This window comes from Perca flavescens, chromosome 21 (assembly GCF_004354835.1).
Source record: "Perca flavescens isolate YP-PL-M2 chromosome 21, PFLA_1.0, whole genome shotgun sequence".
Lineage (NCBI taxonomy): Eukaryota > Metazoa > Chordata > Actinopteri > Perciformes > Percidae > Perca > Perca flavescens.
The window spans coordinates 23,229,890-23,242,719 of record NC_041351.1 but is presented as its reverse complement, the minus strand read 5'-3'; the positions used below and the strand labels follow the sequence as shown (position 1 = coordinate 23,242,719).

The window sequence follows — 12,830 nt, the reverse complement described above, 5'->3', positions numbered from 1 at the left end:
ACACACACACACACACACACACACACACACACACACACACACACACACACACACACACACACACACACACACTCACTAACTAACTGTAAACCACGCTGATGTGGGTCAGTATGAGTTACGCAGAATACTACATTTGCATATCCAGTTTATACTGATACTGATTTTGGATACATCACACCTACATGTACCCAATAATATTTTGATTCATTATGCATAGTGAATATGTCCTAACATGGCTATATCCGCTATGGTTTGTTTACATATGGGCCATAGTTATTACATTGAGACAGTGAAGAGACATTCCTCCCTCCATTATTTCACATACCGCCCTACATGCTCAGTGTCCCTCAGCGTGGGCCAGAGAATTAACTTAACGGTTTGGACTGGAGTCAGAACTGATGACCAGAGACGTGCGGGTCATCTGACTGGCCTCACAGCCTGGCCCGCAGCAGGAAGTGACCTCAGCGCATCTGTCATGTCATGCAGTAGGCTGAGTGGACCACTGAGAATCGAACAATCTGACCTAGACAGTATCTTACAGTAATGCGTGTCTCAATTTACTAATCACGTGCGAATAAGGGCTTAAGGCATACATAGTGAAGGCATGTAGCTATAAAGTATTGCACTTTATCCAATAGCGTACACACACATGTACATGATGTACAAGCCGCACCAAAAAAAGATTCCTCACCTCCAGCGGGGGCTCCAGGCATGAAGGCGGGTCTTCTCTGATGTAAACAGAGTCTCTGGTTATATCGGCAGTGGGCGAGTCCATAGGACCGTCTCTGTCCTGCTCCCTGTCCCCTCCTCCGCTGGACCTCCAGGGGGAACCCCCAGCACTGGACCGGTCCATGCCCAGCGCCAGAGGATGGAGCTGGGGAGACCGCGTTGCCATGTCCCCTTCTATCTGGCGCTCCAGCTCCAACTCCGCCTCCAGCTCCGCCTCCTCCTTGGCTTCCTTGTTGCTCTCCTCCAGGTGCTTCATCAGGACAGCGATGACAACGTTGACCAGGACAAACTGAGCGGTCAGCACGAAGGAGACGAAGTAGATAGGTGAGACCACAGTGTTGTAGCAGGTGGTGCTGTCCTGGGCGGCGCAGTCCCTCAGCGTGTCCTGGAAGAAACATGAAAACGTGGCACGAGCATCGGTGTCAGCTGGCGCTTCACCAGCAAACAGTACTCTACACACACGCTTCATTTCCACTTCGTGAAACAGCTACCTCAACTGTACTCGACTCGTTTCAAGATTTCGTGAAACTGCCGTGACATCTTTGATATCTGATATCTGTAATGCTTTAAACAGAAGAATATCTGCAACTCGTAAATTGACCACTGCAAGGTTTTGTGGGGCGCCATTTTTTTAAATCTCGGTCAAGTGACCTATTTAAAGGTCCCATGGCATGAACATTTCACTTTATGAGGTTTTTTTAACATTAATATGCGTTCCCCCAGCTTGCCTATGGTCCCCCAGTGGCTAGAAATGGTGATAGGTGTAAACCGAGCCCTGGGTATCCTGCTCTGCCTTTGAGAAAATGAAAGCTCAGATGGGCCGATCTGGAATCTTCTCCTTATGAGGTCATAAAGAGCAAGGTTACCTCCCCTTTCTCTGCTTTGCCCGCCCAGAGAATTTGGCCCACCCATGAGAGAGAGAGAGACACCATGGCTTGAGAACAAGCAAAGCATGGCAGTTGGTGAAGGCCACACCCCCACCCTCCACCTTGCCCCCCCCTCTCTCCTCCTCAATAGCTACAGACACAGAAATGGCACATATTAAGGAAAGCTCATTGTGGAACTGGCTCTAGTGGCTGTAATTCTGCACCAACGCTGAATTTCTGTTAAGAGACTTAAGATACAGTATTAGGGAACCACTAAGGTCTATATAAAAGAGACTTCAGATAAAGTATTAGGGGACCAGTAAGGTCTATATAAAAGAGACTTTAGATACAGTATTAGGGGACCACTAAGGTCTATATAAAAGAGACTTCAGATACAGTATTAGGGGACCACTAAGGTCTATATAAAAGAGACTGCAGATACAGTATTAGGGGACCACTAAGGTCTATATAAAAGAGACTGCAGATACAGTATTAGGGGACCACTAAGGCCTATATAAAAGAGACTGCAGATACAGTATTAGGGGACCACTAAGGTCTATATAAAAGAGACTTCAGATACAGTATTAGGGGACCACTAAGGTCTATATAAAAGAGACTGCAGATACAGTATTAGGGGACCACTAAGGTCTATATAAAAGAGACTTCAGATACAGTACCACTAAGGGAGACCACAGTAAGGTCCACTATATAAAAGAGACTTCAGATACAGTATTAGGGAACCACTAAGGTCTATATAAAAGAGACTTCAGATACAGTATTAGGGGACCACTAAGGTCTATATAAAAGAGACTGCAGATACAGTATTAGGGGACAACTAAGGCCTATATAAAAGAGACTGCAGATACAGTATTAGGGGACAACTAAGGTCTATATAAAAGAGACTTCAGATACAGTATTAGGGGACTACTAAGGTCTATATAAAAGAGACTTCAGATACAGTATTAGGGGACCACTAAGGTCTATATAAAAGAGACTTCAGATACAGTATTAGGGGACCACTAAGGCCTATATAAAAGAGACTTCAGATACAGTATTAGGGGACCACTAAGGTCTATATAAAAGAGACTTCAGATACAGTATTAGTGGACCACTAAGGTCTATATAAAAGCATCCAAAGAGCACCATGTCATGGGACCTTTAAAAATGGCAATTTTGTACAGGACTTGGGTCGCGCAAGTGACGATTCTGGTAACGATTCTGTCTGACCAATCAGAGGTCTGCAGTATTTTAATTCCACCTTTTAGTATGGGCTCAGCTCGCTTGGGCAGTAATACCCCAAAAAAGTACCATGTACCAGGTATTATCCACGACTTTTGCTAACGGAAAACCAAAAAAAAAAAGATTTCCAAGCGAGTCGAGACATTTCGTACCATGCGGTGGAAATGCTGCAGAACAGAATATTGCTATTGGATGATTATACAAAACCCAGGATTACATTCAATAAGGACAGTTTAAATGTCCAATGACAATGCTTTCTTTTTAGGGAAGGCATTGCCGGTCAGTCAGTCAGTCCTGGAACTGGCCTTCTGACTAGGGGTTTTTCATCTAGCACCACCAGCAGGTCAAAGTTCTCTCATAAAAAGTAAAAGAATTCCAGCTTCTGAAATGTGAATACGTTCTAGTTTCTTCACTCCTCTGTGACAGTAAACTGTACATCTTTTGAGCTGTGGACAAAAAAGACATTTGAGGATGTCAACTTGGGGTTTGGAAAACATATTTTTCACCATGTTCCATTTTATAAACCAAACAACCAATCGAGAAAATAATCGACAATTAAAATAATCGATAGTTGTAGCCCTACTTCAGCTTCAGTATGGTTACAGTTAGGGAAAGAGCAGAATCAGAATTAGAATCAGCTTTATTGGCCAGGTTTGCGTAAACAAACAAGGAATTTGACTCTGGTTAATCTTTGCTCTCAAAGTACAACACAGATCATGTTGATGGTACAAATGGTAACAAAACCATAAAAATGGGACACGAAGTAAGGTCTCTGGTGCCATCTACTGCCATCCATCACTGCAACCTCCATGCTTTTACTTTCTGAAGGGCCCACCACTACTACTGGCGCCGAATTTCATTCAAACCTTTATTTAAAGGTGCCCTGCCACACAAAACCGTTTTTACTTGCATTTTTTGAAATATGTTAGTTCCATATGTGTTTGTGTTATGTCTTGAATGTGAAACTGCTACCTCCTCTGTCAGCTCTAGCCACTGAAAAGAAATAAGCAGAGAAATCAGGTCAATTACAAAAGCTGGTCAGTCTGACATCATGTTGCCTGAGCTCATTACTATTCATGAGCTCGCCCAGTTGCTCTGGGTAAAGGATGCTGATAGCCAGGCTCTCATTGGCTAGCTGTTAGCCAGTCAGAGTCAAGCAGCTTAGCTTGTTGAATATTAATGAGAACTGGCAGAAATCTTCCTGCAGGCTTTCCATACCACGCTAGAATGGCTTGAAACAAGGTAACCAAGGAATTCTTTCCACAAAAATATGTTACAGAGTTCATGGTAGAACTTCAGACATTACCACAAAGTAATGAAATACGTGTGGCAAGGCACCTTTAAACCTCGGCAAAGGAAGCATAATGTCCAATATAAACAAGATTTGTGAGGATTCTGGATCGATAAACAACCATATCAAAGTATTTGAAAATTAGAAATTATTTTGAGGTAACTGGCAAAACAGCTGCTAATATCTTTATTGTCTTCAAGCTAAAATGTGTACAAATCTAGTACTAAAAGAGTACACTGACGGCTAACATTTACTACCAACTACTATTTGGCCCTGGATGTAAAACAAATCAGCTTTTTCAAGATGAATAATAGGGAAGGACAGCACTGAATTGTTGCCGTCTGCAAAAAAAGGGGTCCCCACAACAACACATCACCACTAAATCTGCCTCTTGGAGCCAAAGAAGAATGATTACAAGTCAGCGCTCAGCTTCAATCGGCAGTGTTAAAAACAACGTACAAAGCCAGAAAATCTTGGTGGCGTCATGGACTCAGACCTGAATTCCAACAGCCACATGAAGACAATTAGAAAGTCAGCCTACTATCACTTTATAGGGTAATTTCGTTTCTTTCAACCTCGACCGCATCTCCCCATGCATTTGTGTCTAATGGACTGATGTGAAGAAAAAATCGTTGAAATTGTTCCAGTATTGAGCGAGATCGCAGTCACCGGTCCTCGCGAACGCAGCTGCAATTTAACCTAATGGGGAAATTGTGCAGCCTCGATTTATTTATTTTTTGTCCACTAAAAGTGATTGTTTTTGCCACTGACGCGCTCAGATTGTTATTAAAAGTGTAAGTGTAACAGCATTGATCTCATGAGGTGACTTCTTGTCCGAAGACAGCGGTGAGGAGACTAGAGTGGACCGCGAGTCGGGAGTAAGGGGTTCAGGGAGTCTGTTTTTATCTAAAAGATTTTCAGTGCCGTGGCTCAATATTTAAATGATTTTGAGATGTCTCAGCAAGAGACAACTGATAACTGTAACCGCGTCTTCATGAGTCTCCCTAAAAAATAAATCAGACAGCTGCAGCTGATTCAGAACGCTGCTGCTCGAGTCCTCACAAAGACACAGTAAGTGGATCCCATCACTACAGTTCTGAGGTCTTTACACTGTCTTCTTGTCTCTCAAAGAATTCAATTCAAAATACTTCTGTTGGTTTAGAAAGCACTGAATGGCATTTGTGATCTGCTGCTACATAATGAACCATCCAGATCTCAGGTTGTCTGGGTCAGGTCTGCTTTCTGTCCCCAGATTCAGAACTAAACGCAGAGAAGCAGCGTTCAGCGTTTTTATGCTCCACATATCTGGAACAAACTCCCAGAAAACTGCAGGTTCTGCTGCAACTCTCAGTTCTTTTGAATCAAGCCTGAAGACTTTTCTTTTTGATGCTGCTTTTTTGATGCTGCCTTTTTCTAAATCAAGACAAGTACTTTGTTCATTACTTACACTGCACTGTAACTCTAAATCTTCTATTTCATACATCATTTTTTTCATGTAAAGCACTTTGAATTGCCTTGTTGCTGAAATTGTCACGTCTGCCTCCGCTCTTGTTGTGTTTTCTGTTTGTTTTCATGATTTCCTGCTTTATTTTGTTTGTCTGTATCCCCGTTCACTTGACTTCCTGCCTTTGTTTGTTTCCTGCCATTTTTGATCACTTGTCTCTGCCTTAATGTGATTCACCTGTGTGTAGTTGTCTTCCCATCCCCCGTGTGTATATATATACCCCCCATGTTTCACTTGTTCCCTGCCACATTGTTGTAGCTCCTCGTGTGTCTCTCTTTCCAGTGGTTTCTTGTGTAGGTATCCTGTGTTACCAGACCTACCGTTTGTTTTCCTGACCACGTATTCTGCCTTTTGGATTTGTAACGTTGCCTGGATTGTTTATTCTTTAATAAACATACTCACCTTCTACTCCGTGTTGAGTCGAGCATTTGAGTCCGACAATGTACCCGTGACAGAAATGGGCTATATAAATAAAGCTACATTGCCTTGCTTTGCCTCTTGTGTTCCTGCTGGATGAATGTGCATATGAACGAGCAGCATGTGTATGGATGTCTTCGGAACCTCACCTTCATTATGCCGTTCCAGTTGTCTCCAGTGGAAACTCTGAAGAGCAGCAGAAATGCCATCCCAAAGTTTTTGAATGTAGCATAGCGGCCCAGACCTTCACATGGGTGGAGTTCATCACAGACTGGGGAGACACGGAGGGAGGAGCAGGAATGGGATGAAGAAGAAGATCGCAAAGGAGAGAAATGAACATAAAGAGAGTTGTAACAACAGAGGGCTTTTGCAATCAAATCGAACTCTAATGCTATTTTCTTACTCAGAAAGAGAAATCAATATGGCAATTCATCAAAGGGTTTTAGGAAGCAATTAAGAACAGATAGATTAAACCCACAGAGGGGAGGATTAAATGTAAGTGTGCGAGTCTTTGTGTGTCTGACTGCCTGTATGCACGGTGCATGTGTCCTTACTCAAGTCACCAAACAGCTCCACTCCCAGCGCTGCGAATATAAAGAAGAGGAGCATAAAGAGAAGACCCAGATTCCCCACCTGCAGAGAGACAACAGGAAGACAGAGGCATTAGTCAGAGGAGAGAAATCCACGGCAGAATGAACCAATAACGAGGGACAACAAACAGCTGATTCCAGCGAGAAAAACAAACGGAGGGTCAGGAGGAAGCAGCCAAGAGAAAATGTAAACTATGGCAATCGACAAGTTGCTAAACTCCACCCGAACAGCGATCGTCCAATAATAGCTTAGTGTCTCTAACTAGGCATGGCAGGCCTGTCAAACTTGGGATTTCATGTTGAAGTGGGGAGCATTGGGCTGCAGTAAGAGAGAATTCAAAGAGTTGCGATGGTGGTTTCTTTCTTTTCACCCTTTCCAAAGCCAGAACGCCATGCTTGAGCTAATGTAATGGTTACTGGTTACACAGCGTTCATCGTTCGACTGTTTTCCCAAGATGACGCCCGTCGAAAACATGTCCCAGAGAACGGTCGACTCGGTACACATGTAATTAACCTCTAGGTTCATTTTGCGCCGGAATTGGCCTTTCACAGTGTTCATCTGCTTTAACGTAAGCCAAAAATGTTAGCATATCTGGCTAACTAGCTGAGTAGTAGTAACTGAGCTTTACTTGAGCATTTCATATGACCTTATTTGGTAAATAAAAACATAAAAAAAGCCCTGCTGACATCTAGCACATCTACTGTGTAGTATTTCCCCACTATATAATATAGACTGCCGTTAGCAGCTCTGTTCTGCTCTGTTAGATTTGAAGAAAGTTTAGACTCAAGCAATTGCAGCTGAACTCGAAAGGCAAAGTCCCTAACCTTCCGGTGGACCACCGCGTGACCTTACTTCGACAAAAAAAAAAAAAAGTATGGTAGGGGTGGGAATCACCAGCGGTCCCACGCTTCAAATGATGCCCTCAAAAGAAAAAGTTTTCAACATCTGTTTTATCTACGAAGATAAATGTCTTTGTTGGTTCGTCTCACTTCCGTTTTATTTCTGCAAAATCAAGCAGACAAACTGACCAACACATATATAATAAAAGATCGATACTTGGCGTCCGTGTCAATGACAATGGTCATACTATGCCGTATGGACAACACATGTTCGTCCATTTAGAAGACAATTTTGCAAGTGAAGAAAGTCTCAGTTTGTCGTAAAACTGTTGAAGTATAAGTGAAATTACGTCATTAAAACAACTACTCGCCCCAAAGTTGCATTAGCGACGTCTTGGTGAAGCTATGATGCCTGTGTGTTTCACACCGGGATGTAACGTTACTCACACGAGCACAGAAGAACAAGAACAGTTCTTGCTCGTTCTTCTGCTCTCCTGCTGATACAACTTGGATGGATTGCTGGATAAAACACATCAGGTTAAGTCTGTGCTGTGGAACAGAGCTAAGCTAGCTAGATATTGAGCAAGCGGAGCAGCAAGCAAGGTGACGTATATTGCGCGAGACGAGATATGTAGTTCACTGAGCGATTTGACACAACACTATGGAAACCTTATGGAAACTCCAACAAACTGAGCCTTCCCTGACTTGCAAAATGTTTTTTTTAAATTGACGGACATCAGATGTGTAATTCATGGCTCAATTTAAAAAGGGATTAAAAAAAATGTTTGTCTCTCCCCGTTCACTACCATACATGTTTCTTACAAAATAAGATCCCATGGGATCAGCCTGAATGGGGAGGGACTTCCCCTTTCTATTTCCAGGTCTTCTGCATGGATCATCAACTGGTAAGAATGCAGACTTTTTGCTTGGGGCATGCAGCTTTTGCTCTGTTGTTTAGGACAACATCATGTACATATTCATATTCAAAAGCCCTTGGCAGGGTTTGTGTTTCCACAGCTTGAGCTCAAGCGTTTTCAATCAACTCTTTTTTTTGTCTACCTTCGTCTGAAATCAAGGACCTATTGTTTCAAAAATGACGAAATTTCCAGGTGGTAAATCTGTCACCATTATCACTAAAACTGCAAGCATGAATGCCATAAATGAGTGACTGACACAAAGGAGTAAAATAAGCCCAATCTGAATAAAATATAGAAGAGTGAAAAGGATAATAGGGAACAACAGCTCTGATACAGAAGTGGGTTTAGGTAATGAAAAGCTCTAGGATCTGTCGCTGCTGCTACTGTCAATGCTAATCAGCATGTGGCAACCTGCTCCCACTCCCACCACCCACTATTATCGGATTTATTAATCATAAACACTTCTGACAAGCTCTAGGAGCAATTAGCCTGGAACAACACTGACTTTCTCTTTGAATGACAGACAGAGGTAGAATCAAAGAACGCTGTGAAGACAGGACTGAGCGTTATTTTCTCTCTCAATCCGAACACGGAAGTTGTTCTAATTTACCAACTCCACCACTCTCAAATCCGCCCACCGTCGTTCAAAACAAAAACCTGAAGCTACATTCACTTCCACCGTCTCTGCAGGAAGTGGTTATGCAAATAAGAGTCTCTAGAGTTGGCAAAAAAGCTCATGGGAAACGACGCCCTGAAACAGAAGACTCTGTACCAAAAAGAAATGCTCCTGGGATGTCATTTTTAAGGACAGCTTCTGTGGGACGTGTTAGTTAAATGAAAGATCCAGGGAGAAAAATAAGGATGTGGAAGGAGGAGAGAATTCGGTGGCTTTGGTGGCAGTTGACTGTATACCTGAGGCAGGGCTTGCATAACGGTGTCCAGCAAAGCTCTCATCCCCACCGCCATCTTCAAGAGCTTCAAAACTGTGGACACACACACACACACAGAAAATGAAAAATTGACTTACCAATATTAAGATTGTTCAGTCTTACATAAGAGAACAGGGACTTGTGCCATCACGCCTTCTGTGAAATTGAAAGATTTAACATGTTCCTTACTTGCAGACCAATTCCTTCCCGTAAGTGTAGTCACAGATTTCCTTTTGTTGAACATTAAGCTTTCAGATAGCCTGATTGAGGTCATATCTTCATGATTGGGGTCGCAGTTTGATGAGGTCACTGGTATGGCGATTGGGTACCAATGGAGGTACACCAAGACTGACAGATAATGCATTATAATTAGTGGAAAAGTAGAGATACACAAAAAATTAAATTTTTTCCCAGCCTGGGCCAGTGATTTCCAGGAGTCTCCACTAGTTGTCTAGCAACCTCACAGAGACAAGAAAACTCGTCACACAAGAAAGGGTTGCAACAAGTCAAAGATTTTAGGATTAAAGCTGAGAGGCAGATTTTTTTTACCTTTTGGATGGAGACACGTTAGCTGTTCACCGCTGCTTCCAGGCTTTGTGCTAAGATAAGCTAACTGGCTGTTGGCGTTATCCCTTAAAATTACAATACAGACATGAGAGTGGTAACAGACCTCTCTCCTGTCTCTTGACTAAAATCATACAAGCATATTTTCCAAAATGTTAACATGGTAAATATATTAGTATGCTTAAATATTATGTATAAATTGTATGGTCCCTGCATGATCCCATAAGTCTTTGTGCTTATACTGAACTTTCCAATGGTTACCTGGCAGACTCGACAGTGCCGTTTTCTGCACATGAGGGGGCCAGTAGCTGCCATGTTTTAATTTGTTGTCTTACCACCTTTTTTACTGGAGCACGTATGGCCTAAGATTTAGATACACTCATCGAACGATGGAGAAGGAAGCACGGGGATTGGATTAAGTGCTGCGGACCTTGAGACGATCCCTGCCCATAGCAGCTTCCAACCGACAAGCCGCACCAAGCGCCGCCGTGGGCGGTGTGAGAAGGAAGGGAGCCAGGATAAGAGTTAGTCTGGACTAACTTGGGCTTGCCCAGCAAGGGGAGCATCGGAGACTGCCGCGCCCACATCGTTGCATAGACGTGGATCCATCATGGCACCCTGGATCAGGCAATTGACACAGCGCAGGAAGAGGGGAGGCAGACTCTTATGTTTAGATCAGACGATGCTTGGTGCTCAAATGTAGTCAAAGTTGATGGACAAAGTTTCCCAGATGTCAATTTTTCTCTATCAACACTAGAGAACTTGTCCCACTTTGGTCCCCCTACAGGTTGGAAGTGGAATTGTCCCATTACATTACATTATGCAAGTTTGCCAGATCGGGTAGCGCGAGCTGTAGTTCCAATGAGACAACCTGTAGGGGGACCAAAGCGGGAAAAGTTCTGTAGTGTTGCTTTAAGATGCCAGCCATAATATCTGTTCTGAGATCACCAGTGTTTATGTTGCTGCTGTTTACATACGTCCTGATGCAAATTCCAAAAACGCCCTACAAGAATGCACTACTGTTTTCATTTTTCTTGTGTATGGTAAAGGGACTACAACTGCATTTCGTTTCACAACCCTGTCTCGTACAATGACATTAAATAAACTTTTAGCCTTATACACTTTAAGCAGGAATAATAATTATAAAAACAGTGTACTTTTTGTATTGAAATTAATTAAATAATGTTGCTTTAAATGTCTCCTTGTTTCCCATTACTAAGGAAAAACATTTAAATTATCATTGCCTAAAGTTCTTCATGCGTTCCTAAATTTCTCAACTCAGGAGCCTCGGGTAAAAAGCCAGTGTCAAGCCATGTCTGCAGCTCGATTTAAAGCTGGCAAATTTAAAGATCCAATCAAACAGCACCTGGGAAACTGCTGCTGATATCTGCATGGGGTCCTCACGCACTAATGGGTGTAACCAAAACGTCAAAACCATAAAGTCATCACACATTTCTCAGCAATCGCGCCTTCCTGCCCATCTTATCAAATCAAACTACAGTTCTCTCCATCGCATCCTTTTGAGTTGTCATAGTAGAAACATATTAAAGATGGCCCCGTTAGCCTCCGTTGGTAAGCCTGCACAACACCAGGAGCCTGAAACGGAAGCAGCTAAATCCAATTCAGCCATTGCTCATTGCATTATTTACACTGCTGCTTTTTCTACTGAAACATGAAAGTATGTCTTCTGTTACAATGCCTTGTATCCCATATTGGTTTGCACTGAACACCTCTACATACCCATAATACACTCGATTAGACTCTGTGATAAGCAAATGCAACTGGACTTGTTACAAATTCTTGAAGACGTTTTGCCTCTCATTTAAAAGGCTTCTTTAGTTCTGACTGACTAGTCAGGAGTTCCAAATATGTAGTTCTTCTTTTTTTTTTAAGATAAATTTTATGTGCATTTCAGGCTTTTATTTTTATAGGACAGCTGAAGACATGAAAGGGGAAAGAGAGGAGGAATAACATGCAGCAAAGAAATACTTGAAAAATGTGGACATTGCTGTCCTCAGATGTGTGTCCCGTGTCCTTCAGTTGCAGATGTACTGCTAGCAGTCCTTCCAGAAAAAATAGTTTTTTTGTGATTGTTGCGTGCAAAAATCTTTGATTATGTGGCATGTTTTTTTTTAAAATGCGATGGAATATGCAGGATAATTATGCAATTTTATGCGATGAAATTGCGGGAACTTGCAAAAATTACGGGAACTTGCAAAAGCTGCAGTTTGATGGAAAAGAGAAAAAAAAGTGATTCCCCCAACACCCTGCTTTTCGATGATGTTCACGTCGCGTAATGACATCATTTCATAACGTTCCCATGGCAACAGGGGAAAATGGCTGCTTTTCTTTCAACTTTCTGCTAAGATATATGTGACTTTTTTGCAACGAAAATGCGGGGATTATGAAATCCTGCAAGCCCCGCATATTTTGCGTGAAAATCAACAATTTATGCGGCGAAAGTGTGGCGTATTTGAAAAAATGCGGCCCCCGCATAAATATGCAGACTTTGGCTGATTATGCATTGAATTATGCGATCGCATAATCGCGTTTATCTGGAGGGACTGTGCTGGGTCCTGACCTGAGGAGTTGGCTATTCTATGTTGGCCACAAGGCGCTTGGGGAACGTTTTTTTTTTTTAGTTTCCCCAAATGCACATGTCTGTGCATTCCTCAATTAGACGTTTCCTAAGGACCCTGTGAGTGGCCCAAACTGGGCTTGATTGACCTCTCCATCACTGTCTTATTACTGTAGCTCTGTCGCATCTCCTAAGGTTGTCAGGTTTCAGAAACCGGATTTCAAAAGAGCTAAATGGCAGTTAAAAAAATATACCCTAACAATTTGGATGCGTCTATTGTTAGGCGTAGAATCAAAGTTGTCAAATTCTGATTGTGAGAGAGTCGTGAAAGCGGAGATGAAAACTTCAGCTTCAAACAGCAGAAGA

General features: G+C 42.5%; 1 protein-coding gene across 1 annotated transcript in view; it reads right to left on the bottom strand.

Moving 5' to 3' along the window:
* cacna1g (calcium channel, voltage-dependent, T type, alpha 1G subunit) overlaps positions 1-12,830 on the bottom strand; it is a 370,250-nt gene that overhangs the window by 17,801 nt on the left and 339,619 nt on the right. Inside the window, exons 30-33 of the mRNA XM_028567497.1 lie at positions 9,306-9,376; positions 6,601-6,679; positions 6,196-6,317; positions 692-1,114 (exon numbers count right to left, since the gene is read on the bottom strand). Coding sequence (XP_028423298.1) covers positions 692-1,114; positions 6,196-6,317; positions 6,601-6,679; positions 9,306-9,376 — 695 coding nt within the window. The remainder of the gene's footprint in view (positions 1-691; positions 1,115-6,195; positions 6,318-6,600; positions 6,680-9,305; positions 9,377-12,830) is intronic.